Genomic DNA, 21,559 nt, shown 5'->3' with positions numbered 1-21,559 from the left:
AATGTTCTTCCCGAATGGAATTCCAAGTTAAAACCGCTCTGATCCGAATTGTAGGTGTTTTCAGGTCCATATATTTGGATTTGTAGCTTTGCCTCTTTAACGAAATCTTTTGCTAAAGTTTTTACTCGATCAACATTTCCAATTTGTTTTTGGGATAGAAATTTTGTTATTTTTCGGCTTACTAACCGATTTGCTTTCTTAAAACGTTGCACCCAGCTATGAGATGCTTTGAACAGTTGAGGAGATAAATTCTTTTCATTTCTAGCTTGTATAGCCCATCTGCGTATATCAATATCATGTAGTGGCAATTTATTATCTACGGCGGCTCTCGCTTGATTAATTACAAATTCGGTAATTTCTGCTAATTTTTCTTTGTATGTCCCTCTTTCTTCAATATATTTAGACCATCTGTGCAATTGGGTCTTTGACGTTACTTTTCGGTATTTGTTTTTTACGGTTTCTAGTTTCAAATAACCTTTCTTCCCACTTGTCCAGTAATTTACCGCCTCTAATTTGTACTCGTAGTCGATGTCATCCTTCAATGGACAATGAGCATCAGTATCTTCTACAAACCTGTCAGTTGTATCCTGGTCTTCAATAATTTGCTGACCGTCATTGATGCCATTGGATGAATCGAAAATTAATACAGTTTCGTCTTCAATTTGCATATTGTAGTCTTCCATACTTTCCATTAAAATACGCTGTATATTTTCTTTTAAACTAACTTCTGCTTCATTTACAGGAGTCTGGGGAATATTCATAACAGTAAAAACTGTCATTAGCAAATTTAAAACGTTTATTGGGTTTATTGTAACCATTGCTTCTGTCAGTTGCTCTGAAACTAAAATCTACCCACTGGGCACACGTTCTTTTATACTAGAAAAAACTATTTTGAGAAATGACCTTTAGCAAGCGGCACTAAAAAAACAAATATTGTGCCAAAATTTTTTTGGTAGGTGTATTTTTGGCAACATTATGTAGAATAAAAATAAACTAATAAACTATATAAAACAAACACAGTACCAAATTTCGCCGTAATCAACAAGTAATGCCCGGGATAGAATTAATTTTTAAGGGGGTGGTTAACCCCAACCACCCCTAAATGGTGTATTATGCCTTATTTTACATTAAACATTTTATTGTGCGACTAATTTACGGTTTTGTTAAAGTATTTTCAAAATACCTGACAATTTTATCACATCATTCTTACGAAAAGTGGTTACATGTTAACCCCCGTAACTTCGCTGGGGATGATCTAGAGCGAATGGGAAAAAACCCTTAACTAATATTTTTGAACGTGCTGGAAGTATACTTAATGCCGCCAAAATCGATAGGGTGGTTTTTAAATAATTCCAAAAAAATAGGGGTAGTTCGCCCTTCTTAACCCTCTGGTATATGTGTGATACATCAAAAGAAAGCTCTTTTAAAATGAATATCAGTTACAATTTACCAAATTTTGATAGCACTTTTCATTTTTAAAATATAAGTGAAAACGTACTTTTTCTCCAAACTTTCAACCCCTATAACTCGCCCCAGGGGCTTTTACCGCACGTATAAAAAAATGTACGAACCTTATTTTGGCCCATTCTATGACTGTACCAAATTGCATCGAAATCGGTGAGACACAGTTGTGACACTTCCCTTGTAAGACGCCCGGCTAAACCTAAAACTTTCTAGGTCTAGTGTTAGTTCTAGTTTTAATTGTTATTTAACCCTAAATTCTTGTACATTTTAATTGATCTAAAAAAATTTTTTTTTGATTTAATCCACTTACCTTGCTTATAATTTAATCTATTTACCCATTTTGAATTAAATACAACCTTTAAATCCAATTAATTATGTGTTTTTCATTAAAAAAACTTAAATTCGACGTCAATTTTGACAAGCAACTGCAATATTTGGATCTTAATCACCATGGTAACCGAGTCAAGTTGGATAACCTTAAAATAATAAAATTTTATTCCGATTTTTTTATCAATTCTAACCTAATTTTTATTAGTTTTAAAACAATTCGAATTCTTTACGATTATCTCGCATTCATAACAAATTCGTTACTTGTAGTTAATTTAAATCGATTCTAATTAAGAGAAATAAATTAAAAGTATCTTTCTTTGATTTAATCCACTTACCTTGTTTATAATTTCCTAGATAAACCAGTTTTCAGTTAAATACAGCCTTTTAAACCATTTAAATAAAACTTTTACCTTAAAAACACAAAATCAATTTCAATTTTGACAAGCACCTGCAATATTTGGATCTTAATCGTCATGGTAACCAAGTCAAGTTGGATAACCTAAAAATAATAAAATTTTAACCGTTAATATTTCGCTTTATATTTTAATATTTATTTTATTTTATATTTTTGTGTATTCCTTCTTAAGTGAAATACACTGTATAAATAAAAACATAGAAATGGTTAGTTCAATTCTGTGTAAGTATAATTGTATAATGTACACATAATTAATTTGAGAAGTAAATTCTACAATGTAGTTAATATATCTTATCTGTCTAGGCGATTTCTCTGATTTTGAAAAGAATGCTGTTACTAGTGGCTTGTGGTCAGTGAATACAATAAATTGATTTCCATGTAAGAAATGTTTTATAGCTGAATATGTATATTGCCAATAATTCCCTATCAAAAGTGGAATATTTTACCTGACTAGAACTTAATTTCTTTGAAAAAAATGTTATAGGTGAAGCAACTTCATCAATTATTTGAGAAAGAACTGCACTCATAGCATAATCCGAGCAATCGGTGGTTAAAGAATAGATATCTGTAGGGGAAGGGTGAGCAAGAAGGACAGAATTGATTAGGGCTTCTTTTGTAGCTTCAAATGCCTTTTTATCTTCTATTGTCCATGAAGATATTGTTTTTAATTTCTTTGAATTATAAGAAGTAACCAAAGAATGTAATGCCGTTAAAATTCTAGAAATGTTAGGAAGGAAACGGTGGTAAAAATTAACCATTCCTAAAAATCTCTGTAATTGTTCAGCTGTATTCGGAAGAGGAAATTTTTAAATAGCTTCAATTCTGATATTTTATTCCGAGGCCTTGCGTAGAAATGTTCTTGAAGTCATGTAAATATTGTCAAACAAAAAAGAATAAAATTGTATCAAAAATTGTTGTAAAACCGATTACTTCTAAAGATTTGATGACCAGAGGTCAAGTATATTTAATCGATTTTCAATCTATACCCGACGGTGAGTATAAATGGCTATTGAACTATCAAGACTTTACCTATTTCAGTGATTTTCTTTTTAAACTTCCGGATTTACAGAAATTGAGGTGGAAAGTTTTGAAATGAACACCCTGTATATTACCGGCGGAGTACATTCCAGTCAAGACGGTCTGGGAAACAGAACCAGAGCAAACACGGCTCCTGGACGTTCTGACAGAAAGAATGCGTAATCACGAGGAAAGAATACGAGGGGGCGTTGAAGGTAACATGATAGCGCTGCGACCAAAACCAACAAAATCCAGTGTCAGAACACCAAGTACCAAGAAAGATGCAGAAAAGAAAACAAAATTCCCATTTAAATGTTACAACTACGGTCAGCGTGGACACATAGCAGCGAAATGTCAAGAGAAACGTGCAGTTGACAACAGTGGCAGGAAGCAAAGTGGCGGCAAGGGTAGTATAACAACGAAGTAGTTGGGAAAATTATGGCGCTGTCCAGCTACGTCAGCACCATCAGGGCAGATGCGTGGATTGCCCAAATGCTCAAATGGTCTAACCTGTATTGCTTTAAAGCGAAAAGCGAAACCCCAAAATGTATAGAAGACTTCCTAAACGAAGCGAAGACAGGCGGTGTACAGGTGAAAACTCTTCTGTGCGATGCTGGTACAGAATTCATTAATCAAGCTGTCAAGGAAGTGTTGTCGAAGTTTGGCATAAAACAAGAATTTCTATGACAGAAACTCCTCAGCAGAACGGTGCCGCTGAACGAGAAAATCGCACCGTGGGTGAAGCGGCACGTGCGATGCTCAACCAGAAGGGTCTACCTACGAAACTATGGGCCGAGGCGTGTAACACGGCAGTATTTATATTAAACCACACAGCCCCAACATCAGTAGACAACAAAACGCCCATAGAATAATGGTACCAAAAGGATAATTACTTCGATATAAATCGCCTTAGAGTTTTCGGTACGAAGGTCTGGTATTTACTACCTGTGTGTCATCGAAGAGAAAAGTTCGGTTCAAAAAGCGAGCCTGGTCTGCTGGTTGGGTATGAAGGCTCTGACGGTTATCGTATCTACGGAACGGACGTCGCGATCTGGTTAGATCGTGCAACGTAAAATTTGAAAGCGAGTCCACGTATCCCATTGACGACGCAGAAGAATCGATGGAGGAACCACAGCAGCCGCAACCACTGAATGAAAAAGAAGCAGACCTGGAAGATCCGGACGAGGAACCCTGTCAGAAATCGGAATGTATAGTCACGAACAAGCGTCCTGTGCGAGATAGAAAACTACCCAAACGCTTCGACGATTACATCATGGAGAATCTAGACACTCTATATATCGTTTAAAGATAAATTAATAAAAATTTGAATCTTAAGGTGCTCCACCAAAAGGTACTACACCTATACATTTACCATTAATAAACTTCATTCAATTAAAATTCAATCTAAATGATTAATTGAAAAATACAATTTACCAACGACTTTCTCTACCTCCCCTTTCCCTCCCATAGAATCTAGACACAAGCACCCTCAAAGACTCTGCCTACTATGCATTCATTGCTAGTGGAATACCCTCAACATTTGAAGAGGCGACCACCTCCGAGAATGCTCGTATGTGGAAGGAGGCAATGGTTGAGGAAATGGTTTCACATAAAGAAAACGAAACATGGCAGCTGGTTGACTTGCCAAAGGGAAAGAGTCTGCTCCGAAACCGATGGGTTTTCCGTTTAAAATAGAAGCCGGATGGGACCGTCGATAAGGTCAAAGCGCGGCTGGTTGTAAAGGGTTGCGCATAGAAGCCGGGAGTAGACTACGATGAATTGTATTCCCCCGTCGCACGGTACGACACGATTCGGGCATTGCTTGGAGTGACGGGCACGCACAACCTCAAACTACGCCAGTTTGATATAAAAACCGCGTTTCTATACGGCGAAATATAAGAAAAGATATATATGCAGCAACCCGAAGGATTTGAGGATGGAACGGATCGCGTTTGCCGTTTACAAAAATCGGTGTATGGGTTAAAGCAGGCCCCACGATGTTGGGGTGCACGTTTTAAAAAGTTCCTGCTGATACACGAGTTCCATGAAAGCTTAGCAGATCCATGTCTGTATATTTGTGAAAGAGGAAAAAACAAATTGTTTCTTGTCGTCTACGTTGATGACGGATTAATAGCAGGGTCGGATGGGACTGAGATACAGGAACAGGTGTGCGCTTCAGTCCGAATTTAGGGTGACGGAAGGAACTGTAACGTCATCCAAATTGAGAAAAAGCAAGACGGAATATTTATCCACCAGTCAAGTTACATCAGGAAAATAATCGAAAGATTTGGTATGACGAGTGCAAAGCCGGCTGGTCTACCAACTATGCCAATCGATAAGAACGAAGAAAACATCGAAATTGAAGATAACATGCCTTACCGAGAAACTGTAGGATGCCTACAATATCTAGCAACGGGAACTCGACCTGATATAGCGTACGCCGTGTTGATGGTGGCGAGGAAGGTATCGAAGCCCACCAAACTAGATTGGGTGCGGGTTAAGACGATTTATCGGTACCTAAGGATTTGTTAAAATATCCTTCGAAATCTACAGCTCAGTTTTTCGTAGGGCTTGGAAAAAACGCCCTTCGATTAGCCATAGGTCTCCTCACGGGACACTGTAAGGTAAACAAGCACCTTCACAATATGAAGCTTGCAAATTCTCCTCTCTGTCGAGCCTGTGAACAGAACGACGAGACCGCTAGACACATCTTGTGTGATTGCCCCTCTTTAGCAGACCTCAGAATGAGGACCCTCGGAGAGGCACGGCCGACCACAGATGATATCAGGAATTTACCTCTGAGTAATATCCTGGCCTTCGGTAATTCCCTAGACTGGTTGATGTGAAAAGAGGTTATGTTGGGAGTATGCACAAGGGGTCCAATGGGGCCTAAGTGCGGTGTGCGGGAACGCATGCACTTCCGTTTCCTTACATACATCAGTACCTACGATGAATAATGAATTTAGGAATTCTTTATAAGATGGATTCATTGGAAGATTTCGTAGTGTCTAGTGATGCAGATCACGCAGGAAATTGGACATCAGGGCGCTCTACCAGTGGCACAGTGAGCATTTATGCAGGGGGAGCCATATCATGGAGTAGCAGAAAGCAGAACTTGGTGGCTTTATCTACAACCGAGGCCGAATACGTCGCAGCCAACGAAGCAGCGAAAGAAAGTGTGTGGTTGTCGCGATTGTTTAGTGAATTGACAGGTTTTGTTGGGTGTCCGGTGCTTTTGTGTGATAACCAAAGTGCGATAGCGTTAGTTAAGAACCTGTGTTTCATAGACGAACGAAACACATAAATGTAAAGTACCACTACATACGAGATCTGTATGAGAATATGAAGAACGTATTCTTATAGTAGTAAGATTTCATTACTGTATGACCTGGATCTGTCAGAGGATCCTACGTCATCTAAGTTAAGCAAGTTAGTTAGTATAGTTCTCTATGTATTCATTAAGTGTAATTGTTAATCTGTTCGTTAATAAAGTTATTTTTAATAACCATAACATATTTAAACCCTTATTTTTAATCTCTATTGAAACTTTTATAAGTTTTTTTGATTTGAAACCTTTGATTTTTCAGTAAATGATGAGTTGAATTTACACCAACTCCCTTGGCAATACCTTGCTTTATCACCAAAACGAAATTTGCAAATTCCGCAATTGTTGTCACTTCTTGAAGGACTTTTAGAAGTAGACCTTGAGCGAAAATTCGAATGTTGCTTAAGTGAACAATGATTACAACAACGACCACTGTCAAAATTGTTGCAGTTACTAAATGTTTGAGTTATTGACGCAATCTGTGCGTCCACAACAGATTGTTTTTGTGAAAATGTAGAAAATATATTTTGACATTTTGTTGTGAAATTGTCAAATGCCTTTAATACATCATTCAAGGTTGTCTGTTGTAAACACGGAATTGGAGTCAATGTTGAAGAAGCAGTAGAAGTGGACGGAAATTCGAATTTCGGCCGTTGGAAATTCTTATTAGAAGTTTCTGGGAAATTGGTTTTAAAATTTTGATTTTCTAATGAGGAATTCGAAAGAGCTTCCCAATAAAGGCATTATTATTATTATTATATCTTATCAGTCATTGCAAATAAGTCGGTGGTCTCTTCTTTCCCCGATGCTAGGAGAGCTACTGAAATAGACTTTGGCAGTCTATTACGCCACAATCTGAGAAGCAGATCTGCGCTCACCAGTTGAGAGTCTCCAATGGAGGCCAAAAGCTCTCGATAAAACTCTGAGGGCTTCTGGTCCCTCATGTGTGTGCTGGAGAGCAGATCAATAAGTAATTTTTCCTCACTTAAGGAAAAACGGCGAATGATTGCTCTCTTTATACACCCGTATGCATCCTTCGCCGGAATTGTGTTAATTAAATCGACTATAGAAATAAACTTGGTACGATCGTTAGTGATCCTACTAAAGGCAAACTGTTCTCAAGACTCAATTTGCCAGAACCACGTTTCTGGACGTGCAGCCCAAAAGCGAGGTAGTTTCATATTGACTGCCCCAATATGGTCTGGCGATCCTGGTGCTTCATCACTTCCCAACATAACGAATCAAAGTTAAGAAAAAATTTTGAGATGATTAATAATTCTTGTTTGTTAATGATTTGTTAAAATTTTGATATTGAGAGGTCTTTTATATCTCCGTACTGAAAAGGGGTACTCACTGCGCAGATCCACCTCCAAACATAATGATTTAAAATGTATCTTAAGCTAATATCTTCCACCAAGTTGCCGAATCAATGTGACGTCGGGTCTTTCTGTTTTCCTATATTTTCGCTGATTTTTCTATCGTTCCAACATCAGCTTCTCCTCCAATTTTTGAAGCATACTCAATAGATAATTGTTCTTCACCTTGTTTTGACTTTTCTAATAATTGAGTGGAAATATAAGGATTCAAGGTATAAGGGAATATAAAGATTCGGATTCCAAATTATTTTTCGTATTGGGCATCACGTCGAGACTCGGACTACAAATTATTTTTCGTATTGCGTTTTGCGTCGGGGTCACCAATAAAATATAGCTTGTTTTGATAGATTGATACTTACTATATACGCGGCCAAAATTATTTTATGTTCGATATTGATTCTAAACGATATTAGTAAATGAAACAAAGGTTTTAATATTAAATCGAGACGTATTTATTTAAAACAAAAAACACCAAAAAAACTATAAGTTTTCAGACAAATGTTCATCAGAAGAATGACCAAGTTCATTCGGATTCGCAGGCATAAGTAGAGCAATTGTTTCTGGCAAGAAAGAATTAAGTTTTCTACTTTTTACCCTTCTCATGCTACTTAACAGAGGGTCCGAAGTCAAAAGAAGCCGGTTAAAAATGTCTCTGTTGCAGTTGTCTCTAGAAAATTTTCGAGCGAAGTCTTGGCGGTATGACCTAAAATGCTTATTACGCGCTTCCGCGGCCTCTTCGGAGAGCTGCCCCATTGGGTAACAATGCATTTTTTATTATAACTGCACCATGGATAAGGATTTTGTGCATTGTTGGTGTCATAGGATGCTAAGGATATAGATCGACATATAAGCGAGCAGTATCATATTTATCAGGATCGATTATATGTCCACTCGAAATCGTTTCTAGTATGACTTTTAATCTGTATATTAGTTCATGACTAATACCCGTTATATCAGAAGCTAACTGAGGATCTTTAAAAAATCTTCTGCTTGTATTGCCGTCATTAGTGTTGCCGAAATTTGCCTTTGGCATATCTACCATCAAACCAGTTTCTTTTCGAAATCTGGCTTGAATTTCCAGTTTCTTATTCTCATTTTCGATTTTTTTTTCGACTTCTGTTTTCCTCTCTTTGTATTTTTTTACAGGCAATTTATACGCCGAGCGGAGAATGTTTTCGAAAAGACGATCTTTTTTTAACATCTAATCAGTTGAAATCCTTAGAAGTTGCGCCGCATATGTAGCACCAACTTGTGGATTTCGTGCCTGTGGCAGCATTGCAGACTTTACTGTCTACCATTGTCATGATGAATGATTGTTTCACTAAAAATTTTTCCCCATTTAAATAAACCTCTGTTACCGTTAGTGAATCAGTAAAGTTTTTGACATAATTAATGTCTTCTTCCGTTATGACGGTACTCTCTTTTACGAAACGAAACCTAATTGGCCGGCAATATCGTGGAGAAGAGGGTGTTGGGTTTTCCCATACAATCTTTTTTTCATCTTGGCCACAAACCAATCGTAGAGAGACGAAACAGCTCTGAAATATATTAGCATCTGAGTCAGCATCATTTTCAAATTTTTGTTTATACTTACCCAGTAAACAAATTTGCGTTTCAGAAACATTTCTGATACATATTATTGAAACATGAAATGTTTCTTCGACATATTTCTGAAACATAGTTGAAACGTGTCTGAAACTGCTAATGTCCGGCCCTTTTTATGTTTCATTGAAACGTTTCTATTGAAATGTTTCTGCAACATACAGTTGACAATTACTGTTAATAGAAGTGCTATACTTATTACTTACGCCTACTGTGCCAAATTTCATAATTATCAATCAATAATTTCTACGATTCTATTTTCTCATTGATTAGGACAAATAAAGTAAGTATAAGAGTAGGTATGCATTAAATATATTTAGTAAATATTTATACAAAATATATTAAATTGGTAACTAAAATAAAATTCTTATTTGTAAACAAATTAAAAACTATCAGTATTACAAAATAACTGACCAAAAACAGTTACATGACAATTTGCATGTCAGATAATACAATAAAACAAGTAATGTACCACAAAAGATGTACTACAGTTGTGGAATTGTTTTTTTCGTTTTTCTTATTTTGTAATACTGACACTTTTTTCTTGATAAAAAGAATATTACAACATGTGGTCTCACTTATAGCAATAAGATTTTTAAAAAATAAATAGGTATTCTTTACTTGTAGTCATATTATATGTGTTTTAATTGAAACATAGTCTTTAATTTGAGATGAGAATTTTTTTATGATTCTTCAAGATTAAGAAATTTTGCTAAAATTTGAATAACTTACATAAAAGTACAAAACTACATATACATACATACAGGTTGGTCCATTTAACGTGAGACAAAATCTAAATAATTTTTTTATTCAAATAGTTTTAAATATTGTTTATTTATAAAAAAAATGATTAAACTATACTATTAATCAACAAGTATAAAATTTATAATAAATGTTCAAATATTTCCCCACCCACTTCAATATATTTATTAACCCTTCTACTAAAACTTTCTTTACATCTTAAAAGGTTTTTTTGGCTACTATTTCTGCACGCATTCTTATTCGGTTTTTCATGTTTTCTGGCGTAGTCGCTACTTCACGATAAACAGTATCCTTAACGATGCCCCACAAAAAAATCAAGAGGTGTTAAATCAGGTGATCTGGCAGACCAGGAAATTGGACCTCCTCTTCCAATCCGTCCCCCAGCATAATCCCGATCTAAAGCTTCACGTGCAATATGTGAAAAATGTACTGGACACCCAACATTTTGCAGCCACATATTTTGTCTTTCTTCCCTGCTCAAATTTACAAGTCAGGTTGGTAAGACGTCATCTAAAAATTTTGGTACTTCTCCCCATTCAGCATACCATCAATAAAGTATAGACCGATCCATTTATCACCAATTATGCCACACCAAACATTAACCGACCAAGGTCGTTGATGTTCTACTTCACACAACCATCTCGCATTTTCAACGCTCCAATAACGCATGTTATGTCTATTGACTTGTCCTTTGTTTGTAACAGTAAACTCATCCGAGAATAGCACGTTACCAAAGAAATTGACGTCCAACCGCATTCGTTCTTGTGTCCATTGATAAAATATTAATCGATTTTCAAAATCACCTCCATAAAACTGTTGATGCAATGAAATGTGGTATGGGTGATACTTGTTGCGCTTTAATATTCTTAAAATGCTGGTCTTCGATATTCCGGCGTCAAACCTATGTCGTCGAGTGCTAACTTGAGGATTTTCCTTTTTTCCGCAATTTCCTTTCCTTCCGTAGTTATAGTTGTTCGCCGAGTTTTTTTTCTTCATTCCACATTTCCAGTGTTAGTAAAATTATTCACAACTCTGTAAAAAGTACTTCTCGAGGCGTATTTCGATCAGGAAAGTCTTCTCGATACAAAGCTATACTATCTGCAACATTTCTGCCACTTTATCCATAAATAAAAATCACTTCGAATTTTTCTGCCACACTTAGAGTATGCACGATTTAATGACTTAGTTTAAACACTTTGCCTTAATGTAAAACGATGGAAAGAATTCAGAATTTTTTGCCAAGCAGGTTTTATGCAAATTTAGTGTTACCTGTTGCATTTTAAAACAATTCAAGCAATTAAATCTCTGAAAGCGATATTCTGAAAATGTCGACATAAGCAGTTCCATGAACTCTTGTTTTTTATGCGTTAATCTATTATCAAATTGACAAAGGCAATCCAAAGGCATTGAGCCAGATCACCCGATGTACCTCTTCTGGATTTTTTTTGTTGAGCATTCTTAAATAGTATTCTAAAAATTAAGATCTAAAGACAATGTATCGAAGCGGGTAGGAAAATGTTAAAAATTCATACATTCCATTTGTTCTTGCTAGATTATAAACGTTAGTTAATTGTTTCTGAAGAAGTTTCAATTTTTTTCAAAAGATGTTTTGCCATTGTACTGGCAAAACCAAACAGTACATTTTTTTAATTTACAGATTCAGATTTTACAATAAAACATACAGGGTGTCATTTAAAAAATTGGTCGTGACCTTCATATAACTTTGAAAATAAGGTCAAGGTCAAAAAATATTATCGTCATATGGTTTCCCCTTTCGCACAGAAGAACTTTCATTTTTATGTAAAATAAACCGTTTTCGAGATAATCGCTTGTCTCACATTAAATGGACACCACCCTGTATATGGAGAAATGGCATCACAAAATTTTTAAATTTGTTTCATATTTGAGCTGCGATTCTTGCACTACGTTTTCAGTATTTCTACGAGACGAAAGAAAGAATACTAAAAGAAAATAACAATATTCTTTATTATTATCGTGTCTCATCTGCGGTTTCCTTATTTCGCCTATTATAACGTAAATTCGCTTGTCGTAACCATTTGCTTACTACCAGTTTATATTCTTTATCAGTTAAATTGAAGCTCTTCCTAACTGCCACTAAAATATATGAAAACGTAAAATTCTTTCTTTAAATAGTGTTCACCAGCCGTATTTTCATTAGCTAAATCTAGTGGTGATATATAAAAGAACTTATACAAAACTTACCTGCGCCATTCTAAACCAATATTCGAACGATTCGAATTCATTCGAACTGAGAACAGAACACTAGAACAAGATTGAACAAGATGTGACAAGACGCTAACGTGTCACCGCGGCTTGGCACATGCGCATACGTTCACAGGCGCTGATGAAGATATTCCAGACATGTTTCAGACACATTTGTAGCGAAATGTTGCAAATGCAATGTTTCTGCTACATATTTTAATGCTATTTCATAAATATTTCTACTAAAATGTATTTGATACATATCTTTAGATACTTTCCGTAAAAATCGTATCTGTCACGTATATGAAACGTAGTTCTAAGATGTTTCATGATTCACTGTACGTTAAAATTGAAATGTTTCACAGATGTTTCTTGTTTACTGGGTAGATTGCTGAGATCCGTCACAACCTCATTTACATATTATCTTTTGGCTATCTCGTTCTTTCTCATTTAATCCTACAGTTCCTTACGGTTAGATCAATCAAAGATTGTAATTCGCTTTCAGCGCAGGTACTTGTTACTTTGCATGCCTCTGGCGGTGGGTAACATTCTTGTTTTGTCTTTTGTAAAAGGCTGTAACAAGGGAAGAACTTTTTGTTGGTATATCTAATTATTTCGTACTGTCGACGACTTAAATCAGCTTCTACAAACATTGCCAATGCTTGCAATGGTGTAAGAGGGCCAGTTTGTTCTTTTCTTATTTCAGAAAATGCCCTCTTATATTTTGTTGCACGTTTCGGACTAGTATTGGTGATTTCTTTTAATATATCGGAAGCATTTCGTTTTCCACTTTTCCGCAACTGAATCTGAGCAGCATGAACGATCACGCCTTCTTCTACATTAGACCGAATCTTAATCATTGTATTTGCAAAACACCTTCCTTCTTCTGAGCCTTTGACCACCTTTGTCTTAATTGGCTTTTAAAGTGAGAAAAGGTGGATTTAAAGGTCTTAATTTGTTCTTCTGAGTACGCTCCGCATGACAGAAGTTAGGCAAATTAAAGCTCTGCATGCGGTCGAATAAGTATTTACGGGTCACAGTTCTTGCTCCCGAGATTCTTTGTGAACCTAAAACAAAAAAGACTGTTTAAAAATTCATTTAACATAAATAAAGACTTTTATATGAGCCGTTTATTTTGAAAGTAGCCTAAGTTCATTTATCTTTAATTTGACATATTTAAGGTTTTGCGTTTTTACAAAATTAAAAATATATGTAGGATATGTGGTTAACTCGCAATGCTAAATCGTATTTAAGAGAGTTAATTTTATAATTCCTATTAAAAAATTGCTATTATTAAGTGTATAATATGTCCTTGCTTACCTTGAAAGGACTTAGGTCACTTTCAAAATAAAAATTTGTTTTGTTATTAAATGTGAAACAGCTTAAGTCTGTTGCATATAGTTTAAAAAACTAAAAACCATTTTATATACTTTATAGTTTTAGAAGAAAACAATTAAATTTAATAACAAGTTATTCGTTAACATTCGCAGTATGCGGAAGGGATTTAAAGTAGTTATGGTGTTCCGGAGGTATATGTCGCAGTAAGTCCATCATGCGTCGGTATTTTAGTGATGTGATGCTTCTTATACTTTTGTATAATGATGGCAATACAATATTTCCAAATTTTTTAGGTCTACCCTGACGTGGCAATAAATCCATGGTTGTTTTATATAAAGCTTTATATGGTTCATTTCTTAAAAATCGCATCCAGCATATTTGCAGCCAGTTTATTTTTTCCCCGTTGGTATTTTTAGATCTTCTGTAAACTGCTTCTTCTAAGAGTCTTGTTGATATAAAATCCTCTTGTTTCATTAAATTTAGTATGAAAGTATTACCTTTTCTACATTTTATTATTATATTATAATAATCGTGTGGCACATACAGTAAATGATTTCTTTTTAACGACATTTCGATAACGCCAAAATCTCCGTCATTAGGTAAAAATGAATGACCTGATATTAAAAATTTGTGGTCTATGATTTCCACATAATTTTCCATCGATTGAACAATTTTTAACCACGTTAAAGATATTTTAATGTCTCTATTTTGTCCTCCACACATGTCACTATATGCAATGATATGTTTTTCACTTTTTAGAGTTTTACGGTGTCTGAAGAGGCATGAAGCCACTTCTTGGGAACCTCTAGAAGCTTTTGTTTCATCCCAAGCGTACATGAATACATGATCGTTGTGGAAATTGTGTATGCCTAAATTTAAAATATACATATAAGTACGAAGGCTTTCACGGCCGATATTAATTAAACTAAAACTAGAACTAACACTATCACAAGAACTAACACTAGACCTAGAACTAAAATCTTTCGGGTTAAGCCGTGCGTTTTTTGAAAAAATGTTTGACGTTTCGGATGCCATGTTGCAACCTTCTTCAGAAACAAGTTCGAAGTGACGAATTCGTTTTAAAATTTGACAATAAATACATGAAAAGGTAATTAATAACTAATTACCTAATTAGTGTCTAATTGTCAACTAAGTTGTTTTGTCAAATCCGGGTGGAGAAGGCTTCGTTGAGTTCACCAACATCTTCCATGTGTGGCTGAGTTCCCAGCCATCTTCTCTATTCATGTTATTCCCATGTCGATGAATCTCTATCGCCTCTCTCGTCAATCTTTGGAAGTAATGTCCGTTTCTTGCTAGCACTTTGGTTTTTTCGAACTCTATGCTGTGTCCTCCTTTGTGGCAATGCTCTGCGACTGCAGATTGTTGGATCTTCCTTAGTCGGACGTCTCTTTCGTGTTCCTTGATGCGGCACTCGATGTTACGTCCAGTTTGGCCAACGTAATATTTCCCGCAACTGCAAGATAGCCGGTAGACTCCCGCTCCCTTTAATGGGGGTAGCCTGTCTTTGGCTATCGGAAGAGCGTTTTGTATTTTGCTGACCGTACCGTATCGTACCACGATATCATTCTTCTTCAGACGCCTCGCAATTCGCCCCGTCACACCTGAAACATAAGGAAGGCAGATAAAACCGGCTGGTGTCGTACTTACCGAGTCATCCTTCTGTTTGTGTGGTTTGATGGATCGTCGGATATCTCTCAGCGTGTAGCCGTTCTTCTGCAGCACATCTTCTAGGAATCTTTCTTCTTTTCTTAGGTTCTCTTTATCGCATATCCTCTCTGCTCGCTGGAATAAGGCTTGAATCACGGACCTCTTCTGTTGTGGGTGGTGGTGGGATGAAGCCTGCAGGTAGGTACCTATTCGTATGTGTCTTCTTTCGATATACTCCCAGTTCCATGCCCCCATCTGTTTTCCTAGTGACTAACACATCCAGGAATGGCAATTGTTTTACATTTTCTGTTTCCATGGTAAATTTTATCATGGGGTGCTGTGAATTGAGGTGGTCTAGAAATTCCTGGAGTTGCTCTTTTCCATGTTGCCAGATTACGAAAGTGTCATCGACGTAACGGAGCCATAGCTTCGGTTTCCAAGGACTCTTCTTTAGCGCCTCCTCTTCAAACATCTCCATGTAAAAATTGGCTATCACAGGAGACAGAGGTGATCCCATGGCTGCTCCTTCGCATTGCTCGTAGAATTCCCCCTTCCAGCTGAAATATGTCGACGATAGGCAGTATTCCACTAGTCCTGGGACATACTTGGGCAAACCCTCCGGGATGAGTTTCTGGCGAAGACCATCCACGGCATCCTTGACTGGTACTCTGGTGAATAGAGATTCCACGTCAAAACTTACCAGCATATCCTGAGGGTGTAGCTTCATACTCCTAATTGATTCTACAAAATGTGTGGAATCTCTGACATATGACTCTGTTTAGCTGTAAAAGGAGACAGAATCTTGGAAAGGTGTTTTGCTAGTTGATAGGTGGGAGAATTTATGGCACTGACAATAGGGCGTAGTGGGACGTCTGGTTTATGGATTTTGGGTAATCCATATATCCTTGGTGGTACTGGAGCCTGTACGAATAAGCTTTTTTGTTGATCTGCTGGGATTTCTGTGGATTTTACCAGTTCTTTCATCTTCCTTACTACCTTGTCGGTTGGGTCCTTTTTTATTTTCTTATAGGTGGCTGGGTCCAAAAGGCTCTTGATGTTGTCGTCGTATTCCTTTCTGTCCATAACCACGGTCGCATTCCCCTTGTCCGCTGGTAGGATGATAATGTCTGGTTTTTCCCTTATCGCTCGTTAAGCACTCTTGCTATGTCTTGACGAATTTCCTCTGCTTTCACTGCAGGTATTCTGCGAATAGCGGCTTCCACTTCACATATAATTTCTTCTTTGGGAACCCTCTTTGGAGCAACTGCATAATTTAAGCCTTTGGCGAGTACTTTAGTTTCCTCCTCTGTTAATGGGACGCTTGATCGGTTGATAACGACTGTTTCAATTGGCAAATCGTTGTTTTTTTTGGGAATAACATGAATAGAGAAGATGGCTGGGAACTCAGCCGCACATGGAAGATGTTGGTGAACTCAACGAAGCTTTCTCCACCCGTATTTGACAAAACAACTTAGTTGACAATTAGTCACTAATTAGTTATTAATTACCTTTTCATGTATTTATTGTCAAATTTTAAAACGAATTCGTCACTTCGAACTTGTTTCTGAAGAAGGTTGCAACATGGCATCCGAAACGTCAAACATTTTTTCAAAAAACGCACTGCTTAACCCGAAAGATTTTAGTTCTAGGTCTAGTGTTAGTTCTTGTGATAGTGCTAGTGTTAGTTCTAGTTTTAGTTTAATTAAAATGTACATGTTGCATTTATAATAAGCTACTGAAGTAGTTAGCTTTGGGAGTGGTAACGCTTTCTGCAAATCGAAAGAAAAGCCAAAATAATAAGATGGATTACTTGATACTAGTTCTTGATCTTGTTTTAACGCATTTCTAGCTGATTCTGCTAGTTTTAAATGAATATCATGTTCTTCCATAAGTTTTTTCTCTTCTTCATGGTTCACATTTTTGGCATGTGTCTTTGCGTGGTTGGTGGAAGTGTAGATTAAAATCTCTATTCATTAACTGCTTTTAAATTATTTTCTTTACAGTGAAACTCGTACAAATCAAATATTTTTCTTATTGTCAATTCAGCCCAGTAAACAAGAAACATCTGTGAAACATTTCAATTTTAACGTACAGTGAATTAAATGAAACATCTTAGAAGTACGTTTCATATACGTGACAGATACGATTTTTACGGAAAGTATCTAAAGATATGTATCAAATACATTTTAGTAGAAATATTTATGAAATATCATTAAAATATGTAGCAGAAACATTGCATTTGCAACATTTCGCTACAAATGTGTCTGAAACATGTCTGGAATATCTTCATCAGCGCCTGCCCAGTAAACAAATTTGCGTTTCAGAAACATTTCTGATACATATTATTGAAACATGAAACGTTCTTCGACATATTTCTGAAACATAGATGAAACGTGTCTGAAACTGCTAATGTCCGACCCTTTTTATGTTTTATTGAAACGTTTCTATTGAAACGTTTCTGCAACATACAGCTGACAATTACGGTACACTACTAAAATGTTTCATTAATGGTTTTGAATTATTTCTGTAATGTTTTGTTTACATTTACATTACATTAATAGTATGTATCATAAACATTTAAAAATAATTTCTGAAAGGTTTCGTTGACGTTTCAGGGATGTACATATGTATGTAAAGATATAATTTCGTTGAGGTGTAGCGTCTGCATCCTGGACAAGATGCTCATACATGCTTCCTCAAAAGATATGCATATGCTGAGGAAGCATTTCTGAGCATACCACCCAGGGCGCAGACGGTGGACGCTGCAACAAAATCATACCTTAAGGTAGGAAAAATAATAATAGAAGTACGATATGGTACGATACTTGTTACTTACCGCCTACTGTACCAAATTTCAAAATTATCAGTCAATAATTTCTACTATTCTGTTTTCTCATTGATTAGAACATATAAAGTAAGTATAAGAGTAGGTATGCATTAAATATATTTAGTAAATATGTATACAAAATATATTAAAATGGTAACTAAAATAAAATTCTTATTTGTAAACAAATTAAACATAAACATTCCAATAATTTATGTAGGTCATTTAAATATAAAGTTAAATTTAGATCATATTAGTGGTATTTTTAATTATTTTTACTTCTGTTTATATATGAATAACCGAAAGAATTTTTTTTCTCAAACGAAACATTGTTTCAATTAATACACATATATTTGTGATGTTTCGCCAGAGATCCCCAGCTTCTTCAGACTACAAATAAAGAATACCTATAATATATTTAATAATAATAATTATAATAATATATTTAACATTTTTTTTGATCTTAGTTATTGGAGATATCACATGTTGTAAAATTCTTTTTATGAAGAGAAACTATCAGTATTACAAAATAACTTACAAAAACAGTTACATGACAATTTACATGTCAGATAATACAATAAAACAAGTAATGTACCACAAACGATGTACAACAGTCGTGGAATTGTTTATTTTTCTTGATAAAAAGAATTTTACAACATGTGGTCTCACTTATAGCAATAAGACTTTTACAAAATAAATAGGTCTTCTTTACTTGTAGTCTGAAGAAGCTGGAGATCTCTTTCATCATCTTTTTATGATTGTTCAAGACTAAGAAATTTAACTAAAATTTAAATAACCTACATAAAACTAAAACATAAAAGTACAAAACTACATAAAATATATATATATGGAGAAATGGCAACACAAAATTTTTAAATTTGTTTCATATTTGAGATGCGATTCTTGCACTACGTTTTCCGTATTGCGACGAGTAAACGAAAGAAAGAATACTAAAAGAAAATAACAATATTCTTTATTATCTCATCTGCAGTTTCCTTATTTCGCCTATTATAACGTAAATTCGCTTGTCGTAACCAATTGCTTACTACCACTTCATATTCTTTATCAGTTAAATGGAAGCTCTTCCTAACTGCCACTAAAATGTATGTTTAAATTAGAATTCGGTCATGGAAAAAGTTTTAAACTGCTCCTTAACCCACGCGATTTATTCGCTGTAACGGCGATTGTTTCGCATGACGTCGCCAGACCGACGCGAAAGTATCGCTACACCCACGGTTTTTGTCGTTGTCACCTGACAGTTGAAAACGTCGGTTTGGGCACGTTTGTGCATGTTTATTTGCCGCCGTGTCGACTTGGCGACAACATTATCAAGCGTAACAATCGCCGTCGCAGCGAATACATCGCGTTGGTTAACGAATAACTTTATGTCAATATAATATTCTTCGGTTAAATTCAATCACAAGATTTAAGCCACCATTTTAAACAAGAATGTTTTTAGATAAATTTAAAAATAACTAAACCTAGTGATGATATATAAAAAAACTTATACGAAACTTACCTGCGCCATTCTAAACCAATATTCGAGCCACAGAACAGATATATACAAAGCGATTCGAAGGAACTGAGAACAGAACTGAACAGAACAAAACACACAATAGAACAAGTCGTGACAAGACGCTGATGAGTCACCGCGTCCTGGAACATGCGCATACGTTCACAGGCGCTGATGAGGCGCTGATGAGGCGCTGATGAAGATATTCAGACATGTTTCAGACACATTTGTAGAGAAATGTTTCAAATGAAATGTTTCTGCTACATATTTTAATGATATTTCATAAATATTCCTACTGAAATGTATTTGATACATATCTTTAGATACGTTTCGTAACAATCGTATCTGTCACGTATATGAAACGTAGTTGTAAAATGTTTCATTTAATTCATTGTATGTTAAAATTGAAATGTTTCGCAGATGTTTCTTGTTTACTGGGTGTGAACGTATACGCATGTGCCAAGCCGCGGTGACACGTTAGCGTCTTGTCACATCTTGTTCAATCTTGTTCTAGTGGTTCTAGTGTTCTGTTCTGAGTTCGAATGAATTCGAATCGTTCGAATATTGGTTTAGAATGGCGCAGGTAAGTTTTGTATAAGTTTTTTTATATATCACCACTAGATTTAGCTAATGAAAATACGGCTGGTGAACACTATTTAAAGAAAGAATTTTACGTTTTCATATATTTTAGTGGCAGTTAGGAAGAGCTTCCATTTAACTGATAAAGAATATGAACTGGTAGTAAGCAAATGGTTACGACAAGCGAATTTACGTTATAATAGGCGAAATAAGGAAACCGCAGATGAAACACGATAATAATAAAGAATATTGTTATTTTCTTTTAGTATTCTTTCTTTCGTCTCGTAGCAATACTGAAAACGTAGTGCAAGAATCGCAGCTCAAATATGAAACAAATTTAAAAATTTTGTGATGCCATTTCTCCATATACAGGGTGGTGTCCATTTAATGTGAGACAAGCGATTATCTCGAAAACGGTTTATTTTACATAAAAATGAACCAAATGAAAGTTCTTCTGTGCGAAGGGGGAAACCATATGACGATAATATTTTTTGACCTTGACCTTATTTTCAAAGTTATATAAAGGTCACGACCAATTTTTTAAATGACACCCTATATATTTTATTGTAAAATCTGAATCTGTAAATTAAAAAAATGTACTGTTTGGTTTTGCCAGTACAATGGCAAAACATCTTTTGAAAAAAATTGAAACTTCTTCAGAAACAATTAACTAACGTTTATAATCTAGCAAGAACAAATGGAATGTATGAATTTTTAACATTTTCCTACCCGCTTCGATACATTGTCTTTAGATCTTAATTTTTAGAATACTATTTAAGAATGCTCAACAAAAAAAATCCAGAAGAGGTACATCGGGTGATCTGGCTCAATGCCTTTGGATTGCCTTTGTCAATTTGATAATAGATTAACGCATAAAAAACAAGAGTTTTCAGAATATCGCTTTCAGAGATTTAATTGCTTGAATTGTTTTAAAATGCAACAGGTAACACTAAATTTGCATAAAACCTGCTTGGCAAAAAATTCTGAATTCTTTCCATCGTTTTACATTAAGGCAAAGTGTTTAAACTAAGTCATAAATCGTGCATTCTCTAAGTGTGGCAGAAAAATTCGAAGTGATTTTTATTTATGGATAAAGTGGCAGAAATGTTGCTGATAGTATAGC

General features: G+C 35.5%; 1 protein-coding gene and 1 long non-coding RNA gene across 2 annotated transcripts; one reads left to right on the top strand and one right to left on the bottom strand.

Annotated features, from left to right (window-relative positions):
* Positions 1–15,001: 15,001 nt before the first annotated feature.
* Positions 15,002–15,775, bottom strand: LOC111413989 (uncharacterized). Its single transcript, XM_023045136.2, has one exon. The coding sequence runs from the start codon at positions 15,773–15,775 to the stop codon at positions 15,002–15,004; it is 774 nt and encodes a 257-aa protein (XP_022900904.2).
* A 2,051-nt stretch (positions 15,776–17,826) lies between these two features.
* Positions 17,827–18,255, top strand: LOC139432442 (uncharacterized). The gene is made up of 2 exons (XR_011642215.1): positions 17,827–18,080; positions 18,136–18,255. It is a non-coding gene; the product is annotated as an uncharacterized lncRNA (long non-coding RNA).
* Positions 18,256–21,559: the final 3,304 nt, after the last annotated feature.

The sequence above is a fragment of the Onthophagus taurus genome, unplaced genomic scaffold (assembly GCF_036711975.1).
Source record: "Onthophagus taurus isolate NC unplaced genomic scaffold, IU_Otau_3.0 ScKx7SY_15, whole genome shotgun sequence".
NCBI classification, from domain to species: Eukaryota; Metazoa; Arthropoda; class Insecta; order Coleoptera; family Scarabaeidae; genus Onthophagus; species Onthophagus taurus.
The sequence above is the reverse complement of the archived record's forward strand: the minus strand, read 5'-3'. Positions and strand labels throughout refer to the sequence as shown.

Coding starts and splice junctions, on each gene's coding strand:
- LOC111413989 (XM_023045136.2), bottom strand. CDS start 15,775: ATGGGGGCATGGAACTGGGAGTATATCGAAAGAAGACACATACGAATA.